At 41.4% G+C, this 21,620-nt stretch overlaps 1 protein-coding gene across 4 annotated transcripts in view; it reads right to left on the bottom strand.

The window, feature by feature from the left end:
* The window catches only part of ARHGEF3 (Rho guanine nucleotide exchange factor 3), an 800,814-nt gene that overhangs the window by 109,108 nt on the left and 670,086 nt on the right, over positions 1-21,620 (bottom strand). For 3 of the 4 annotated variants that reach the window (XM_078661575.1, XM_078661576.1, XM_078661577.1), the window contains one exon: positions 10,183-10,290. In XM_078661575.1, coding sequence (XP_078517701.1) covers positions 10,183-10,290 — 108 coding nt within the window. Of the gene's footprint in view, positions 1-10,182; positions 10,291-21,290; positions 21,437-21,620 lie in introns of those variants that run through there. The other variant, XM_078661578.1, reaches the window with a different exon arrangement.

Genomic DNA, 21,620 nt, shown 5'->3' with positions numbered 1-21,620 from the left:
CCAAAGTACCACAAAACTACACAGAAGAAAGAGAGGACCAAGCCACACATTTACCACTAATCCATACAGGAGAAAGAAAGGAACATACAAGTACCACAATATGAGTTAATACAAGAAGAATCCAAGTGTGTATCTCTTAACATATCTCGAACCTAAACCATGCTTTCAAAACTGTGTGAAAGGCATGTTTTTAAACACATTTCACACAGAAAACTCTAAACTACATTTTTAAAAAGCCTACTTCACGCGATCCGTCTTAACCATAACACAGGGGAGTGGTTGCAAGTACTTAAAAGAACACAACAGCTGTCTGAAGCAGTGAGTAAAGGAAGTGCTAGCATTTAAAGGAAAGCGTTTGGGCAGACCTAATTTACTTTCTACAGGACTCAGACTGGAACTGATGCGGCCATATTCTTTCAGTCATGCCAGCTGGTGCTCTGCAGCAGCCCAGGAGAAGATTTATGAGCCTCTGGGAGAACAGGCATCTCTTTTCCAGTCACGCTAAATGCACCTTTTACCTCAAAAGTCGACTGGTAAAAATATTCCTTTTCTTGTGCCGCCACCGCTGCTGTTCATACTCCGCTGTTTTATTATGTGTTGTGAAATGAGTAGAACAGATATACAGTAAGAAAGAAACAAAGAATACTTGTTTAAATGCACACCTAAATTAAAACGTGTGGGTAGACAGGATTTGTTCACCTTACCAATGCCATAAAGCAGGAGGTTTATAGTGCAGTTGTGTTTGCAGTACAGGCAATTGATCATTTTCAATGACAGGGTTAATCCAAAGCCTACAGCAAGCAATCTCTAACACTAACAAGTGAGGGAAAGCACAGCATTGGAAATATTTGTGGCGGGGGCAACAAATTATAGTTTTCTCAAGAAAGAAGAGGGATACTTCTATTAAATATAATATATATATTAAATTTGACATACTCGTTTTTAAGTATTCCAGTTAAAAATGTTTAGCAACAGACCTCACTCTTATGGAAAAATCCAATCAAATGTATTAGGGGATCCGCAACAGTGACTCCATATTTATACTTCAATAAGAACCTCCATATAAATTGACATTATTTATAGGACAAAGCGTTGACCATTCTTAGTCAGTCAGCACCAAATGTTCACATTTTGGAAAGGTACTAAAAGTTGATGCAAAGGCAGATAATTTAAGAATGTTCAAGATGAGTTTAGGAAAACTTGGCTAAGGGTTACATAAGTCTAGGAGGTTATATATGAAGTTTTTTTAATTCATTCATCCAAAGACATTGACTGAGGCTTATTTATGAATGATATTTTCTTGTGTCTGGCGAATTTTATTTGGTATAAGTTGTATTTCTCACATTATAGATCTATAATGGATGCATATGATTTACCACTCCAGCTAAAAGACAAACATGTCCACCGCTCAAATTAGTTTCATATTTCCCTTTACTAATTCCCCACTAATCCTGTTTGGGTTCCGGAGTAGCGTGATACCCGCCGAAAAGCACTTCGACACCTCATCAGGGGTAGCAAGTGCTATATAAATGCAATCCCTACCCTCTTATAACCCTCCAATATCCTTTTTTAATCCAAATAACAAACTCACATGTCCAACGTTCAAATGAATGCAATTTCTTCCTATACTAATTCACCACTTATCCTTTTTGGGTTCCGGAGTAGCATGCTATTTGCCTAAAAAAGTGCTTTGACACCTCATCAGTTGCAGTAAACACTATATAAATGCAATTAAATTACAATAGAGCACTTTTAAGATGATGCCGCTATTACGTTTTTTGGGTCAATACGAAACTTTTTATGTCAGTGTTCAACTTCTTTACCTATACTTGTGACACAAAGATGGATTCCAATCTGAAAATACATACATTCACGATTATGGTGTGTCCTTGTGCCACATAAGCAGTTTCTTTGGACTCACATCCTCCTACATTTCTTAACAATCTGGCCTCCATATCTCTGTTGAAATTTTACCTGACCTACAGCTACCTTGGGAAAATACTCCATGGAGCAGAGGTTTCTCAAAAAGTCTGCCCTCTCAGATATGATACACAAAGAACAATGACCATACACTTAATAAGTAGTATGTCTTCTGTCCGTCCGGACAGGATTTTTATTTTTCATTAATTGCAAGTAAAAGTGTTTCTTAGAAAAGATGTCAAGCGGGCACAGCCGTGACCCTCAACATACAAGACACAACAACAAAGAAGCAGTGTAAACAAGGCAAAAGAATCAGTCTGCGCACTTGTACCTCAGTAAAGCAGACTTAAAGTGTACAAAAAACCACACCATTGCATTATTAAGTTTTACATAAATACTTTGCATATGGGGTTAAAAGTCGACGACGTTTCGATGCCTATTAGGATAGAGGCATCATCATCAGGACAAGAGTTGGCATTATTGTTGTCTTGGACACGAGTAGTAATTTTAAGCCTTTTTGTTACATTTACTTTATATACATATTTACATTTTTTCTGAAATCACTGCGCAAGAGTATCTGACTTTTCTTCGAGAAGAAAGAACACACAGGGATCGGAATATACAATCTGATCGTATAGAAAGCTTAAAACAAGTAGCTCTTATTACAAAGAAATAACTGAGCTTTCCTTTTGAATAGTATGAGTTAATTTTTGAAATGATGTATCAAGGGGGAGTGGCTGGGGGAAACTCCCCTGGGGGGGTGCGGCTGTCACATATAGGTCAGGATTGACCTATTTGCCAGTAAGGGAAGGGGGGGGAGGGAAAAGGGGGTGTGGGGTGGGTCTTAGGGGGGGAACAGGGCACGGCAGGACATACTATAGAGAGACGGAGTTTAAAAAGGGTATTTTTAAGAAAGGGGGAAAAGGAGGAGTTGCAAAAATTTAAAGGAGGCAATATAAGAAAGAACGTCAATAGAGTATTGATAATATGTTGGATAATTAAATGGGTGGTATACAGAAGAGATTCTAGGAGGGAAAAGATATGTGACAATGTGTACAATGAGCATTAGGGTTGCAACATGGAATGTATGTGGACTAAATGATGCCCAAAAAAGAGCAAAAATTGCCTTACTTCTGAAACAAATGAATCTGGATTTTGTATTTATACAGGAAACTCATATTATGATAACACAAGCACACCTCATGACACAGTTAGGATTTCATCTCCTAGTACACTCAAGCCAAGGGGTTAAAAAAAGAGGGGTAGCTATTTTAGCTAGGAATAACAATATTTTGACCAGGAAGAAAGCACAGGATAAATGGGGAAGATGGGCAATGATCGAGTGCTTTATTGATGGGGAGTGGATTACGCTTGTAACTGTTTATGGCTCAACACAGGATGATCCTGAGATTTTTCAATTTTTAGATGTTGAGCTAGCAACATGGGCACCAAAAATTATATTGGGAGGTGATTTTAATATTAATGGAGCAGATGGATTAGGATTGGGTTCCTTTGGAAAATATAAAGGCAGGAAAAAGAAAGTAAACCAGGCAATACATAGCTTAGTTTTAAATAATGCTCTTTCAGATGTTTGGGGGAAAAAGAGAATGGATAATAAAGGCTTCACATATTACTCTGCTCCACACCGAATATGTGTAAGATTAGATTATTTTTTCATTTCAAGCACCATTATAGCAAATTCAAAGATCGAAAGGTTGCCTCGGATCCTTAGTGATCACAACCCCTTAGTACTCACTATGACAATAAGAACAAATACCAGACAATACACAAATTGGACTTTTGAAAGAGAACTATTGAAAGACGAACAATATATAGAATGTATGAACAAATGGATTAGGGATTTTTTTTATTTTCAATAGGGACACAGCAGAAGTGGGAATAGTCTGGGATACATTTAAAGCTGGAGTACGAGGGGAAACAAAGAGCTATAATTCAGCTCAGTTGAGGAATTTAGAGCTAGCTGAGAAGGTCCTTAAGGCAGAGGAGAATCTAGAAAATAGCGTCTTGACGGGGAGGGATTTGGAAAAGGCTTTGATAGAACTAGTGAAAGCAAAAGGTGAGGCAGAGGGTGAAATTGCTAGTAAGGCAGCAAAAATCTATAATACTAAGCGAGAGAAGTGTTATGAGTTAAGTGAGTCAGTAGGTAGAATTTTGGCTAGTCGAACAAGGCAACAAGAAGCTGTCGGTATAGTTAGAGAAATTAGGGATACATCGGGCATGGTTCATTCAGAGTCGAATGAAATAAGGGAAGTATTTAGGACCTTTTATGAGAACTTGTATGACGATGAACTAGAGGGTCGAGACTCTCAAAGAGGTAATGAGGAAATGAAGGAGTATCTCCGAGAGATTCCTTTAGATATAATCGAGGAGGAGGAAGCAGATGGATTAGAGGGAGTGTTGCAGACAGAAGAAATTAAGGAGGCAATATGGAATCTGCCCTCTGGCAAAGCGGCAGGCCCCGATCAGATTCCTATAGAATTTTATAAAGTATTTTGGGACCTCCTGAAAGAAGAAATAATGAAGGTTATGCAACTGGCACAGCTGGGCAAATCAGTACCTAAGTCATGGGGGAGTGCTGAGGTGGTTGTCATATTAAAAAAAGGGAAAAATCTGGAAGACCCAGGTTCATACAGGCCCATTACCTTACTCAATGCGGACGTAAAAGTTTTCTCCAAGGCACTGGCATCAAGGCTTGCAAGAGTTATTGATAAAATAGTCAGTAGCTGCCAACACGGCTTTATACCAGGGAGAGGAACTACCCACCATATACGAAAAGTGATAACGTTACTCGATGTTACTTCAGTCACAGGAGACCCGATTGCAGTGATGTTACTTGACGCAGAAAAAGCATTCGATCGGGTCTCCTGGGGCTACCTTTGGCACGTTTTAGAAAGAACAGGTATTAAGCACGGTTTTATTAAAGCCCTGAAAACTCTTTATTTAAAACCGGTGGCAACTTTACGAGTGAATGGTGGAAATACGGGCCAATTCCAAATAAAAAGAGGTACTAGACAAGGGTGTCCTTGCTCACCGCTATTGTTTGCCATATATATGGACCCATTAATACGGAGTATAGAGGCATCCGAGAGGATCGCACCTTTAACAACACTAATCGGGCAATGTAAAATTTTAGCTTATGCAGACGATATCGCTGTAATTTCTCCAAAACCCTCTGAATCTATAGAGCACCTTGAACTTGAGGCGATGAAATTTGGAAAGATATCAGGGTACAAATTAAATACATCTAAAACGCAGATAATAAAAAATTCCTTTACTCAATGTGCAGACAATCGGGTGGTGCAGGAAGGTACGTATTTAGGGGTTATTATAATGTCGGATTTGGATATTTTAGTAGAAAGGAATATTAGACCTTTGATTAAGAAAGTAGAAAAAGACTTGGATAGATGGGACAATTTGCATATGTCGTTAGTGGGGCGGACAAATATAGTAAAAATGTTGATACTCCCAACATTTTTATATTTATTTAGAGCAATCCCTTTATTATTTGATGTTAAAATATTTAAAAAACTAGAGTGTATATTAAATAGATTCATCTGGGCAAAGGGGAAAACAAGAAGGGCCCTTAGATTCATGACACTGCCGAAAGAAAGGGGAGGCTGGGGAGTTCCAGATTTAAAATCTTATTACTGGGCGGCGGCTTTACAAAACATGATTGGTCTGTTTGGCGGGGAAGAATCAGAAGAGTGGAGCAAATTTGGTTCACTAGCAATTTATGGATTAACTCTGGGAATGGAAGCGAAGGATGTCCTATTGAAATTCACAGAGGCTAGCTATTATAAGAGGACAAAATTTAAGACGCTCATAGCAGCATTTGACATTCTAAAAAAATAGGTTTGGGGAAATATAACATGTATACTAGACTCACACATAACCAAAATCTTCCACAAGAGATTTTTTCGGGACCGATATTTGCGGAGTGGGAAAACAAGGGAATTAAAATTATAGGGGATGTAATGGGGGACCAGGCGATTCTTCAATTCTCAGATTTACAAACTAGATTTAACTTAGAAACCAGGCAATTCTTCAAATACTTACAAGTTAGGAGTTTCCTGTTGAACAAAAAAGGAGGAGCTTTGGGATTCAGGCGTAATTCAATTATGGGGATAATCCAAGGCGGGGAAGACTGTACAATTAAAAGGCTTTATGCTGAATTGATAAAATTAAAATGGGATGACTGCCAAAACTGGAGCGAAAAGTGGAAGGACAAGCTTAACATCAGTTGCGAAAGTTTTGGTATCTCTCTAGAAAAGGGCTACTCTCTGCTATGCTCAGCACCATTGCAGGCGCAACATTATAAAACGATACATCACTTATACTACACACCCGCTAAAATAGCACAATGGGGAAGTACAGTGGGTATTAAGTGCTATAGGTGTGGAAGCCTGGATGCCAATTTACAACATGTATTCGCTACGTGTCCTCATCTAGATTTACTAAAAAAAGAAATTGAATGTTTTATAAACAATGTTCTAGGAATTGAAATTGTGCTAACTCCCGGAACTATATTATTAGGAGTCAATCTTGAGGATGCAAGACCATATTGTGGGAGGGAATTTCTATTTGTTGCAGTATCTGTTTTGAGATTATGCATAGCTTCTGCATGGATTGACCCTATACCGCCTACTTTCCATAAATGGCTGGCTAAGCTATTATTAACATATAACGTGGAGAAAGAAATTTATGCAAGGAAGGGAAAAAAGGGGAGGAAGCTGGGTAAGATAATATGGGATCCAATAACGCGCTGGAAAGATAATTTAACAGTTTAAAACTGAGTTTTGCTTGAAATAGGGTTAAATAAGGTCCAGATAGGAGATATAAATTTGTATACTGGTTATAATCGGAGAGAGTTACTTTACTGTGGGGAAATCTTAGGAAAAGGTAATCTTGCTTGATTACACTTACGCTATACAATCTGGAATAATATTTAGAATCAAAGTATTTGACCCTTTTCTCTTCTTTTTTTTTTTTTTTTTTTTTTTTCTATGTAACTGGAACCTGCTTCCTTTATTTATGCCTGCTGATGCTTTATTGGTTGTTTTTCTTGATGCAATGTTATGCATTATTTTTCTTTCTGTTATGAATATCACCGTGCCCTGTACATAGGTGTAAAATATTTCAATAAAAAAATTTTAAAAATAAAGAAAAGATGTCAAGCGGGCACAGCCGTGACCCTCAACATACAAGACACAACAACAAAGAAGCAGTGTAAACAAGGCAAAAGAATCAGTCTGCGCACTTGTACCTCAGTAAAGCAGACTTAAAGTGTACAAAAAACCACACCATTGCATTATTAAGTTTTACATAAATACTTTGCATATGGGGTTAAAAGTCGACGACGTTTCGATGCCTATTAGGATAGAGGCATCATCATCAGGACAAGAGTTGGCATTATTGTTGTCTTGGACACGAGTAGTAATTTTAAACCTTTTTGTTACATTTACTTTATATACATATTTACATTGGAAGGAAAAAAGGGGGGGGAAAAACAGAAATATATATCATGAGTAACAGGCATGTGTAAAAGATCCTTTTGTTGCAACCTGTGGGGTGATTGCTAGTGATGCATACAGTCTTCGGTCCGTGATGGGTGAAAGGAGTTTAAAACATTTGTGAATCCAAATGCGCCGACATTTGGGGAGGGCAGCTGAATGTTTAAAATAATATTTGTTTCACATTTTTTCTCTCCTCATAGAAAACACATATTACACAGGAGAAAGCACTCCCCTTACACCACTAGCAATTCTGGGGATGACTTATTTACTCTTCCTATGCTGGATGGGAATTACTTCAGTCCTTGGATAAAGTATCTTTCTGACAGTATGTAGGGTGAGAAGAGGTAGAATACATGTTTGTTGGCGCGGGCATAAACTCACAAGGCAATCCATGCCCTGGAGCAACCACTTCCAACATCTTCCATGGATGTACTATTTTGGATGTCTCTGCACTTGTGGCGAAGGAATATGCAGTAGTAAATCCATTTACGCTTGCCAGGAATTCCTTTCTGAATTTCTGGGAGGAGTAACTAAGATTTTTTTGGCTGAAAACTTATGTTTACTGCTATGGAAATGCACCCAAAAGTACTCTGAAAGAGCAGACTGTAGCGATTTACAACAAGCATTTGCAATGCAATAGGTCTTGCATTTGTGAGAGTTTGAGCTATTGGCATTGCAAATGACAATGCCTTTTATTTATTTGTTGATTTGCAAAACAGTTAAATAAAAGGCATTGTCATTTATAATGCCAATCACTTAAAGTCCCGCAAATGTGAGACCTATTGCAAATGCTTGTAATATTAATACATCTAAGTCATGTAAATACAACTCATATTGCATTACAAATGCTATAGGTGTCACGTTTGCAAAAGTTAACACTATTGGCATTGTAAATGACAAAGTTATTAATTTCGCTATTTTCAAAACAAAAACATAATTAAAAATGTTGTCATTTACAATACTAATACCTCTAACTTTACTAATGCGAGACCTATTGCATTGCAGTAGTTGGCGAACAATTCTTATTCCCTATGTGCTTGGTAAATTTGATGGCTGAATTTGCATTGGTGAAGTGGTGCGATTTTCCCTCACCACCATCACCATCACATCCACCATCACCACCATCACCACCACCACATCCACCACCACCATATCCCCCAGATCCACCACCACATCTATGTGTGTGTGTGTGTGTGTGTGTGTGTGTGTGTGGCTCTGTGGCTCTGTGTGTGTGTAGGTGCAAATGCAATGTTCTTGGATTTTCGTCACAATAAAATACACTGAACATAATCTTCACAAAGGTTATTTACAAACGTTTAAGCTATTGCCATTATAAATTACAATAAATTTTATTTAAGTATTAATTATTTACAAAATTAAAAGCCATTGTTATTTGTAATATCAATACATCTAAGTCACGTAAATACAACACACATTGCATTACAAATGCTATAGGTGTCACATTTGCGAAAGTTAAAACCATTGACATTGTAACTGACAAAGCTATTAATTTTGCTATTTTCAAAACCAACACATAAATAAAAAGTGTCATTTACAATACCAATCGCTCAAACTTTCCTAATGCGAGACCTATTGCATTTCCAATGCTTGTTGTAATATGTAATGGCCAAGGTCCCTATGCTATACCTTAAGGGTTCCCTTGTTCTGTTGAAACGCTCTCAGATATGAGGCTAAGATCATATACATTGATTTACAAAATAGGCTTCATTCTCATTGTTTTTGTAAAAAAAGCATTTTGTTAGTTTTGCTTGCATTTAGAGAAGGATTTCAGTCTGATAAATTGTTCTGTGGACCAGTGGCACTACCCTAAAAGGCTTTTAAAGGGAAATCTGTTGCAGATTTATCATCAGACAGAGAAAGCAAACAAAGCCCCTCCCAGAGAGTGGTGACAAAAACATGAAAAAGTAGTTCCCCGAATGTGAGCAGTGGAAGAAGATTAGTCATCCAATCAAATGGATGGTATTAAAGCTATGCTCTAGTGGAAAGAGAAATACAAGAGGAAGGAAGGAAATCCATTGAACATGAAGCAATCTAAGGAGGCTGACAAGAAAGCCATCAATGGGCTGACCCAAAGCCCACTGCAGGTTTTGGGGCTGTCCCAAATATGGCTTCCACAACAGAATATCATTATCAAGGATGTTGTACCTGTAATTGGGGATTCTTTTCCAGGGGTGGCTCCTCCATTTGTGCGCAGGAGCATTGCCCCACAAACAAACGCCCTAGGCCAGAGCTGAAAAATAAAATGCTAATAAAGTTTATTTATTACCATTTCATTTTTCAGCAACTGACCCGTCTCAAACTGAGCATCATGATGGGGTTGGGCCATTGCTACTGAGTGGCAGTAGTAAGCTGTGTGCTCTTGAGTTTAAAATGCGCATGTCTCTTTGGACGGTCGTCTTGCGACGGCCAGCCAGGCATGCGCATTTTAAGCCTCTGTAACCCCGCTCTCAGCTGGGTTAGAGAAAGCAAAGGCCTCCAGTGCTCTTGTGTGCGCCGATGTAGGCCGCTCCCACCAATCCTAGAGCTGCTTTAATGCTGCATGAGTGTACCGCTAGGATTGTGTTGGGAGATACCACCCTCAGGACATGCCAGCCGCCACTGTGGCTTCCAAATGTTGCAAGGAAATACACCTACAATATTATAAGTATGCATTTTCGTGCTGTTCAACATCACAGTAAAACATGTGCATAACGTCCTTGGTGTTTACCTGGAGTGTTTGGCTGAAGCGCTTCAGTGGTGTCGCCCTCACAGGAGGGATGAGGTTTGCTAGCGATGTGACTCGGGATAGTGGCTTGACCCGCTTGGTACTAGGTTCCTGCAGTTAGAATAATAAAAAGCACACTGTGAGATGCAAAATATCAATCCTTGGGTTTGTCAGAAATAAAGTCTGCAAATGATTACCTACAGCAACTTGGCCATTAATACCCATCGGTGAAAAATGCGACCTTTGTGGTCCTTGCAGAATATTACATTTTAATGCAATAGCTGTGTATTAATCAAATGAGTAACCGATCTAAAACAGTTTGAAACAAGTTTTTAAAAAATGTACGATTTGGCACTGTTGTCAATACATTTATAAAACTTAGGATAATTATTACGAGAAAAAAAACACTAAGCACATTGAAGATCTTGCAGATTAATAAAGCACCTGCATATTCTTCAACAAAGATGTACACAATCTGCAGCCTAAAGAAATAACGTTGATTAATACTAAGCAATTTTTATAGCCCTTGATACGGCACTTCGGCCATTTCCAATAACCGGGGAATTATACGTCACTATTACCGAATTTAATGGTAGTCAGTTCACTGACATCAGAAGGAAGCAAGGTTGAGCTGGTCATTCCAGGATTTAAACTTATGGCCGGAAGATCACGCCAGATATTAACATGGAGCGTGAAATCACTTGTTTTGTCATAAGTTATAGGTGGAAAGTTAGTGATGCATAGCTAAAATGCAGCTCAATGCGGTAGAGAAGTCTGTCAAGTGTGATCAGTCTCATGTAAATCAGTATTCTTAGGTTAGAACTGACAGGGCAGACTGCTTCACAAGAGATGCACCCAAGTTAAAGAAACTAAGGGGCATATTTACAAGCCTTCACCACCATCAGAGCATTACTTTTTTTGACCCTACAGGGCACAATGCCATTTTCCATATTTACAAGTTGGCGCTAAGCCACTTTGCGTGACTTAACGCCACCTTCTATATATGCCCCTTTTCGCCTCATTCCTCTGCGACAAGGGGGCGTGCAATGGGTGTTGCTGTGGGCGTTCTACTGCAACATCCATTTCTTTTTGACACTGTCCCAGATTTACAAAGCTGAGGCAGCGCTAAAAACCAGTGCCATGGAATACCAGGCGTTAGAATGGTGCAAAGAGGATAAATTATTAATTTCTCCTCATTGTTTGCTATTTCCTCATGTGCTGCATTCTACAGCACACATAGAAGGTATAAATCGCCATTACTGATTGTTTTTGAGCAGGAAGGTGTCCCTTTCTGCACATAAGCAACTGTCCCTTCATCGAAGGCACCCTTGCAATATGATGGCAGGGTGCCTGCACTGTCGCTAGGCAGCATTTTTTACGCCATCACTAGGGGAAGCACAAGGGTGTGCCATGTTCCTGTGAATACAGCACATTACTGAGTTTTGGATATGTCAGAGAGGGTGTGCTGCCAAATTTGGTGCACTTAAGCGCTCTGATATTTTATTGTAAATATGCCACTAACTTGCAATTTAATAACGCAGCTTGCAAAAGGCACGCTCAATCTCGAGAGGCCAGGCTTCAGAGCAGGACTGAGGCACACTGGTTAATCAGTGGAGAGTGGCGTACACAGCCACATCCTGAGCTGTCCACAAGCTATTAATTAAAAGGCGAGCTGGAGTCAAATGGCTCTCAACCCAGAGCAGCTCTAAAAGAGACTCTATTGTGTATAGAACAATCCATACACAATAGAATATTTTTACACTCAGAGGAAAGTGCAAACAACAGAATCCTGCTATCTGCAGTGACCAGTCACCCGCTACACACAGACTATTTCCTGAGGCCTCCCCATCAGCTGCTCTTTCTGTGGACCGGTTAGGGGCCACGTTTATCTGCAGATACTGCTTTTCCAGGCGCAGGTCGCTTTTACATACTTATGCACAAGTAATGTGTGTAAAACGCTCAGACAACCTAGTAAACCACACGCATTCCATTTCCCCTGAATAGCAGGGCCGGACTGGCCGTAGCGGGCACCAGACGTTTTCCCGGTGGGCCGCCAGGGTGGGGGCCGTTTTTGTTACCGGGGGCCGGCAATATCTGCACCCTGTAACAAAATCGGCTGAAACCGGCCATAGCAAGCAGTTTGCCCTCACCCCCTTCCTAGCCCCCAGGGGGGGCCTGCTGAGCAGTTTGCCAGGGCCAGTTTCGGTTCCCAGTCTGGCCCGAGTATAGTTTTGCATTTGGGTCACTGCACCATTTCAAGAGTTGTTTACCTCCTACTCTATGGGTTGCTTAACTGACTCTAAGATGTCCAGTCGATTCTTTTCTTAATTTGTACAAAAACATAAAATGATCATGGGTGCAGAGTTTTTCTTAGTAGCTCTGTTGCCGGGCCTGTCGATTAAAAATGGCTGCTCAGTCTTGATTCCACCTCTTGCCTCTTTCTTCTATCACTCTACATAACTCCACATTTCCTGTCTCTTTAGGTCACTCTTGCAGGTTCTTTTTCATACCTTCTTTCTCCCTTTGTCACTGTCTTCCTAGCTTCCCTTTCCTCCTCCTTTCTCCAGTTCTGCATCACTCTCTTCCTCTGAGTTAAAGTCAAATGATGAAAAATAAGTCCCAGTCCCCACAAATGAGTGCTGGTGCCCAATAACTGCAAGCACTTGAGCAAATTAAGCACTGATTTTAACCCTTACTGTGATAACTGGCACAAGTTATCAGCTATATGGATTAAGATTTCACCTTTAATTCATTAACCGCATGCGCGCTAGCGGTTTTCCCGCTGTGCGCTGCGTTTTTCTAAAACCCGCGGGTCATGACGAGCTGAGCTCGTCATGAGCGTACGAGAGGTGTAACTCATGACGAGCTCAGCTCGTCATGAGCGTCGAAGGGGTTAAATGAAATGTCCCTCCCTAGATGCGGATTTCCCTTGTTCGACAGCAGAGGTTTGGTATTTGTGTAAATGACAAGGTTGAATACACTTCTAGATGTATGGAGTGGCAACACCAACCATCTGCTACCAGCTGGAAGCTTACCCTTTTTAACTACAGCCTTTTATGGACTTTGGCAAACACAACAAGATGATGGACGGAGTGCTGAAACTTTTCAAGCACTCACCTACAGTCAAGGGATCTGGGTTAAATCCATCGTTCTTTAGCTTATGATGCCACCCCGGTTTAGATCCGGCCATAGGCAACTCACTCTTGACCCTGCTCCTTATGGGAACAGTCCACCCCGAACTGCCAAGCCAGGTCCTACCCTGGACCGGAAACAAGTGTCCAAATTGGGGTGATGTGGCACGCAAAATAACAATGGATTAAACCCAGATATGTGACTGGGGGAAAAGTTTCAACACTGTCCATCATTTTATTTTGTGATTTCGTTTTTGGGTTATTCTTTAGCATTGCAGAATTAGTGTTGAAGACCAAATATCATTGAATAAATAAACCAAAGAAGATGGTGTTATGTCTGAACAAATCGTCCATGTTAGCAATGTCTACCACACCATAGGAACTGCGCAACTCAAGTGCCAGAGAGCACTTGCTGCTTTCTTAACATGTTTCTATATGAAAAATAATTTCTGTAAAATGATCAGTAAGTCTCAGTTCGATTTTTTTCACACTTATTATTCAAATCTTTGTGAACTAGTTTTGTGTGATTTTTTGTTTCTTGGCACTCTTTTCTGGGAATGTGACAGGAAACCTCTCCCTGGGCATATTCTTCCATCCATGCTCCCCTTCCAGTGTTGTTTTTCTTATTCACCTTTGACTTTATGGTTTTTCTTTTAACTCACTGTTAATGCTTTTCCAAAAAAGCCAAAATTATCAATCAGTAAATGACCTTGTGCACAGGGTTGGGTAAAATACCGGTCATCTGCTTCTTCATTTCTTACAAAGATTCCCCAAGTTATGAACTCCTTTCCTTTCTAATCCTTGGCCTTCTGTTTGCTCTCCCAACATTAGAGCTTTTTCACATCTGGGCCTTTGTCCCTGCATCAGTGTTCTAATGTTTCGCACTTTACCGCCTTGCTCACCTCTCCTGTTATACCGCAGCTAAATAAATGCTATTTTGAGTTTCACCAACTAAATTACAGGAATTTTTCACCAAAATAAATCAAATATTCAAACGCAAAAATGCTGACGTTTTTGCTTTTGATGCCTTCTCAATTATTATTTTATATCTGATGTTGGACCTAGATATCTTTAAAGATGCTAAGATAATAAAACAAAGCCTTCCCAACAGAACAAGAGGAGCAGTCTGGAAACTATTTCCAGTTTGATCTGATTGAAGATCCTCCCACTGACAGGTAACTTACGCAGCCATGAGTGTTCTGCAGCAACGGGTGAAATGCAACCTTTGACTGCATCTCTGTTTGTGGAGTACAGTAGGATGGGAAACATCCTTTACAACGCAACTTTTACCACGCAGTGCAATTACAACGCAGGTTTTACAACGAAAACCATTACAACGCATTGCGCTGGGGGGGCGCTCTAGGATAGGGAATAGATTTAATTTACTATCCAACACCTTCCCTAGTGTCCACGGGGACTGGAGTTGGAATGGTGGCTGCTTACTTTAATGCTAGTGCTGACCACTGTGGAGACTTAGAAGAGTCCAAGAATTATGGACTGCTCAATGTGACCTTACTGGCACACCAGAACACTAAAACTGATGGGGTGTGTAGGCTTCTGCCCATCATCCCATCACAGCTCTCCTCTAATCCCTAGGTAGTATTCACTTTGAATATAAATAGTCTCAATAATTTGCGAACAGCAGCAGCCGTCATTTCAAAAGAGCTGAAATGCTTGGAGTGAAGATTCAGAGGGCTTATTTTCGCCTGCGTCTCCTCCGCTAAGGCGGAGCAGCGTCGACCAACGGCTCTGCGAGGAATGTAAAAAGGCAAGCTAAAACAATAACAACTAACGTTATTATCGTTTTAGTTTTCCTACCTGCTCGGGTGCAGGGCGTGTGGGCCGGGCTAGCAAGTGCAGGGGGAGGAGTGTAAAGCCCACTCTAAAGTGGGCATAATGGTTTGACCGGCCCAAAAGGGCTGGTCAAACCGACATGTGTCACTTTGCATCTTCCCCACCAGGCTGCATTACACAGCCTGGTGAGGAACATGGAAAGCCTCCAAGCCCCTGTCTGAGCGCCGATCCACGGTGCTCAGACCAATCACAACGTTTCTTAAGGCAGCGTTGTGATTGGACAGGGGATTCTGAGAGGCTGGGAGCTTCCTATTGCGGCACGGAGGAGACTGAGCAGAGGCGGCAGCACCCTGCGGCACCCAGGTAAGTCTGTTGAATTTTATTTTTTGCATTCCCCCGATCCGCTCTCCCCCCCTTACCCGGTACCACCCTCCCGTCTCACCACCCACGCTTAGTAGCGGCCGCTACTGCTTAATTTATACAGGTGGTTGCAGCTGCTGGAAACTGGCATTTATTTTTGGGGACCTAGACTTTGCTTTCATCATCAGGCCTTCATCCAGAGCAAAACAGTTCATGGCAGAAATGGGAGAAAGGAGGAGGAAAAGAAAAATACAAAAGGAGAAAGCAGGGATGAAAATGTTGCTGGAAGAGTGAGACGAAGAGGCAGGAAATCTAGAGTGGTAAAAGAAGAAGACATGAGTTGAAATCGAGACTCGACAGCCTTAGTAATTGGCAACCACATCATTTGCTCAGCCGCGTCGAGCTCCTAAAAAAGACTTTGGATCACTACCCATTATTGTTATTATTATTACTGCTACTACCATTAATAATAATTGGGAACCACTGCACCTCTCCCATCCCTGACAAGATGAACACTGCCCAGTGGTTAATTTGTAAAAAAAACATAAGTGCCTGGGCTCTCTTCATGAAGCAGTTTGCACCATCCCAATTCTCCTGCTGGCAACCGCCTAAAACGGAACCAACCACTAATCATGAAAGTGGGGAGAGGATGTGGCGTAAAGACTAGAGCTGCCAACTTTGGCGCTGGAGAACCAGGTTTGAGTCTCAGCGTTGGCTCAACATCCTGTGATTCTGGGCAAATCACTTAATCGCCCCGTGCCTTCCATAAATGAATGTGTCCTTAACTGGTGCTCATGAAAAGTGCCGGTGTTGATAATTAAGTACCGGAGCTGAGGACGGGAAACCACAGGCTTAAATTAGGCCCTGACACTGCCGCAAACCCACTGAATTTCCAAAAATGTCATACATGTGACTGTATTCTGAAAAAGAGGCATTTTATATTATTCACTAACCTTACTAAACACTTCCAGACTGTTATTTGTTATCGGATGCACCTTCACACAACAAGCAATGATACATGCATCATCCCTGCCAGACCTCTTCTGCCCCTGCAGTTTGCAATGCCCCAGGCAAGCACAACCGCCTGCTCAGCGGCACAATTTCAGTCACAAATGCAGCTTAAACAGCAATTACATTCGGTACATTAGTCTTTGCCTGCAAACAGGCTACATGAAATATTACTTTCCACTTTTGTTTAGTTAAGGCACAGGAGTAATCAAATCCAAAGCACATTGTGCCACCTATTATTTTAAACAAAATTACGGCAGAAAAATGAACAGTTATCAAAGGGCTACGAATGCAGAAGCCATTATTCTTAAAATAATGTACATATAGAATTGTGTTTTTGCAGAAGAATACAAATCCTTTTTTTTGATCTGTTGTGATCTGATCCTCAAATTTGCCAAGCTTTGTTCTTCACTGAAATAGAATTGGCACCAATAAGGTAAAAATGTTGACTTTTGCGAGTATTTAACAGCATTTCAGAACAGCTGAGAAACATCTGAAAATGAAAGGGGTTCTTTTTGTGCTGGAGGATTCAAGTAGTCAAAATAAGTTAGCATCAGTAGAAACTCCCACTCGCAGTGCAGAATTTATTTTCCCTTTTCCAGACAAAGGGGTGATTGTAAATGTGCCTATGCTGTCAAGGATGGATTCTTGCAACCGCATGTATCTTAATGAGCTAAAGTTCAAACGTTGCTGTTGTACAAACCTAGCTTTGTCAACTGGCCCCAAGGCATGAGAGGTTACAGTGAGCCAGGTCTATTTTTCAGTCAAAAGTATTAAAAAGAACACTTTTCGCCGCGAACAAAAACACGTCAAATTCAGGAATAATGCAAAAATAGGACAAACAAGACACCTCATTGTGCAAAACGTGGAAAAAATATTCAGGCACTCCACGAAATAATGCAAAATTATTCATGACATAAAAACTCAAGCATACAATGGGCAAAAAACACAATCAGAAAAACCTCTTAAAAGGAGAAAAGTAGAGAAGGGCACATAAAGGTGTAATGGCAATATGAAAACAATTTTACTGCATAACATTTCACATCACTGGTCAGGAAGAGAACCCATGGTAGACAGCTGCAGTTTAGCAGCTGTGCTGAGAATGTATCACTGTGAAATCATTCAGCAGCGACATATTACCCCAGGGCTCCTTTCATATCTCAGAGATTCATGGCTGGAGTAAGTCGCGACTTCCTGTGTGATGTATTTTCAGATACAGGACTACGCATCTCGGCTCTCCACAGTGAGGTCAAAGCTTTCTGCCATGCAGCGGCGTGGCGTGGGCTGCCAGCGCCTGGGGCAAGGCAAGTATCATGCCACTTTTCTCTTAAAATGTGCGCCCCCTATGAATGCCCCAGCGCCCCCTAAGAATGTTGCGCCCTGGACAACCGCACCTGTGGCCCTGCCCACGCTTAGCCACTGTTGCCTTGTACCATTCCTGCAAGCTCAAGGTCTATCCCCCAGATTCATCAAAGTCCTGTTATGCGAGTCCTCAATAGCGATTTTTAAGGAATCGCTATTAAAGACTCGCAAAACGGGATGCATGTAGAAATTGCAATATTTTTTGTGATTTCTACTGCTTCCTTATTTGCGATTCGCTAATTGCTAATCGCAAATAAGGAATGACTTTCCCATTCATTCCTATGGGCCTAAAGGCCCATAGGAATGAATGGGGAGTCATTCCTTATTTGCGATTAGCAATTAGCGAATGGCAAATAAGGAAGCGATTTCAAGGGTGCCAGGGTGTCCAAAGTACACCCTGTAGCACCCCTGAAATGGTAATGTACACTGGTGTTGCGCACACACATGTCCAAAGGACATGTGTGTGTGTAACATACAACTTAGAAAAATGCACTAAAGTGCATTTTTCTAAGTTTTTGCTATTTACCACGTAGTTAGACTTCGTGGTAAATAGCGGCCCCAGATTGCGAATTCGCAATTTTAAAATGGTTCATGAATTGCATTTAAGGAATCTCAAATTGAGATTCCTTAAATGCAATTATTCGCAATTTAGCGATTTGTAGAATTGCGATTTTTGCATTTGGGATGATGAATCCCAAATGCAAAAATAGCGCTCGCAAAGGGCCAGATTCTCAGAATTTGGACCTTTGCGGGACGATTTGGGGTTGATGAATCTGGCTGTATGTTTCAAAATCTGAGCGAGGTGGCCAATTTTGGAGAACAACTCTGCACCAAAACCACTGGAACACAGTTTAAACTCACTAGTCTAGTGATATTGAATCATTCTTGTCCTACCTACACAGACTGTGGGATATGGAGGAATGTGGGAAAGTGACCCAGCACAGAGGGTAATGAAAATGGAGGTGATGTGCACTAGCTGGAGAAAGCCATTTATTCGCATTCCACATGAACACAGAAAGGTTTACGGTAAAAAGCAAACACCATGAAATATTCACATCACTGTACGCGGACGCCCTGCTCTGCCCTTGCAAACCTGCTTTCTGGTGTCTGGGAGCCAGGAGCAAGAACACAAAGTAAAGAGGATTTTATGAGCTCTAAGTGCTTCGAGTACTTTAACTCCTTGCTGTTCTCATAGCTCCTTGGCAGCTAGGAAGTGGTTGAAGCGATGCGAAGGTTGAGACAAACTAGTAAACCCTTGATGTCATCAGATACTTTTTGCGTTACGTCTGGCATTATCGTTATTTTTTGGTCTTGTTATTATGCAACTGTATGTAAAATACAAGAGCTTAACTGCTCAGTGAAAAAAAAAAAAAATTAACGTGAAACACAATAGCTGAATTTTAACTTATGCGTGCATAAGCCTCCAGACCTTTAGAAAAAAATTGATAACTATAATTTGTTTTGTAGACTATGCTCTGCTAGCCTCATGGTAGAACTTTAAAGGCATTTGTCATTATTAACGAAGAAATTAGCCTTGGACATATTCAGGTAACACACAATTCCACCAAGAGATATCAAGTAACACAAGATTTGCCCCGGGAAACATTCAGGTAACACACAATTTGACCATGAGATATTCAAGTAACACAAGATTTGCCCCGGGAAACATTCAGGTAACACACAATTTGACCGAGACGCATTAAGGTAGCACACGATTCGACCAAGAGACATTCATGTAGAATACAATTCTATCCAAAGATATTCATCTAACCTATGATTCGTCTGAGACACATTCATGCAACACAAGATTTGACCAAGAGATATTCAGGAGATAAAAATACCTCATTGGCCCACTAAACTGTGCCTCATCTTCCTTATAGTCCATGTTCTATTTGTCTCCTGTATATAGGGAGTCTCCTCTCTCTGAAAGTTTTAGTTACCACAAGATGGATATTATTCGTGCACCAGTGGCCAACTGTGCCCCCACATTGACTGTAGCGATGATTTGTTCGATGATGACTTCTCCCTCCTCACTCCTAGCCCCTGTACATCAAAGCCTCCTCCTTAGTGCTTGGATTCCGCAAGAAACTGAAGACCTGGCTCTTCACCTGGATTAGACAATAATGCGGCCAATACAGCTTCTGCCCTTTTGTATCGCTTTGTTCGCCCTAAGTGTGGCAGGGTATGCTCAGACGTGAGTCCCTTGCTCACTTGGCCACTGGATTCAAGATAGCCTGGCTGATGAGGATTATGAATCCGAAACAGGTCCCAGGATGCTTGTTTCCGGTCCATGGAAGACATGGCTTGGCAGTTCGGGCTGGACGGTTCCCATGAGGCACAGGGTCAGACTGATTTGCATATGGCCATGTCTGAAATGGGGTTGGCTGAGTGGGCTAAAGAATGGTGATGGATTAAACCCAGATCAGTTGACTGGGGGTGAGTGTTTGATTTGCTCAAACGCTCCGTCCATCATCCCCTTTTGTATCAATACAGCTTCTGTGTCAGTGCCAGGATACCCTCCCAGGGGAGTTGTGCACTATACAAATACACATAGCATGAGATATCATCGTTCTGTGGGGCAGGCTCAGGCCAGCGGTCTTCACCGAACCAGTTATAAAGATGCTGCCAAAAGCTTAATCCTATTTGCTGTTTGGAAAAAAACGAGTATGCAGAAGCCGGCCACGCGTGTGTGGCTGAAAATGAACTGAACCTTAATTAACTCCAAGCATTGCAAGGTATGGTTCACAGTCACTTGGTCTGATGTTGTTGACTCTGCAGGGGGCATACTAGGGTCACAAAAGTGAAGAGCAGCCAAAAAGCAAACACAAGCTACAGTCCTGGTGATACCCTAACCAGCTGCACAAACAACATGTGGAAACAATATTTGCGAAAAAGGAGCCACACTCTTCCATGGAGAGTGGAGAAGCCCAACATGTGCAGCACAGCTGGAAAACCACAAAAAAGGCACACAGATAGAAAATGAATTTCCCTGTGTGGTCCATTACCTCAGTGATGACCCCTCGATCAGACATATTATCTAATTTTATCCAGCCTCTCTGACCCCAGGAAATGTGAGCTTACAGACCTGGGAAAGGGCTGGTCTGCCTCAATATCTGTCTACTATGAACCATTTCTGCAAGGACGACTGTCAGAGCTTACAAAATGGATAGACTGCCTCCAGCATGCTAATGAGAACAAGTTACTAAAGTAGCATGTACTGTTCAGTTTACATCATATACATCAACTGTGATACACAACCCCTGTGCGTCAGCATCACCCTCCTTATCTTTCCATTAAAAGCTGCTTTAAACCAGGCAGGGCACGCGCAGAGCCCACGGCAGCCCTCTGGGAGAGATACATGGCTGCACTCACTGGACAGACATGAAGCGATAAGCTGCAAGGTGTGCCTAGACCATGCACAATGACGAGAACAGATACACAAGGAGAAGGAATTACCCTTGGCAGGCTCTCCTCCATCTGACATTGCCTGCTGGGTCCTTGACAGCACAAGCAGGGCACAGAGCATAAGCCTTCCCCTAGGAGTCAACAAGTGCCTCAGACACCATAGTTCAAGGAAGGTCTCCAGCCAATGGGAACCAGTCTTTCTTTTTCAGCCATGCTTGGTGGAGTTTGTGTCTGCATCAGATCCTTGTCTACCGCTGGTGTCCTGGGATTAGGGATGTGGACATGTCACGCCCATACGAAAGGTGAAATCCATTCCTTTTAGCAATCCGCAAGCTCTCCTTGCCACAGGAAACATCCATGTGAAACAGACTGCCACAGATG

This window comes from Lissotriton helveticus, chromosome 9 (genome assembly GCF_964261635.1).
Source record: "Lissotriton helveticus chromosome 9, aLisHel1.1, whole genome shotgun sequence".
Lineage (NCBI taxonomy): Eukaryota > Metazoa > Chordata > Amphibia > Caudata > Salamandridae > Lissotriton > Lissotriton helveticus.
This window is presented reverse-complemented; position numbering and strand designations above follow the sequence as displayed.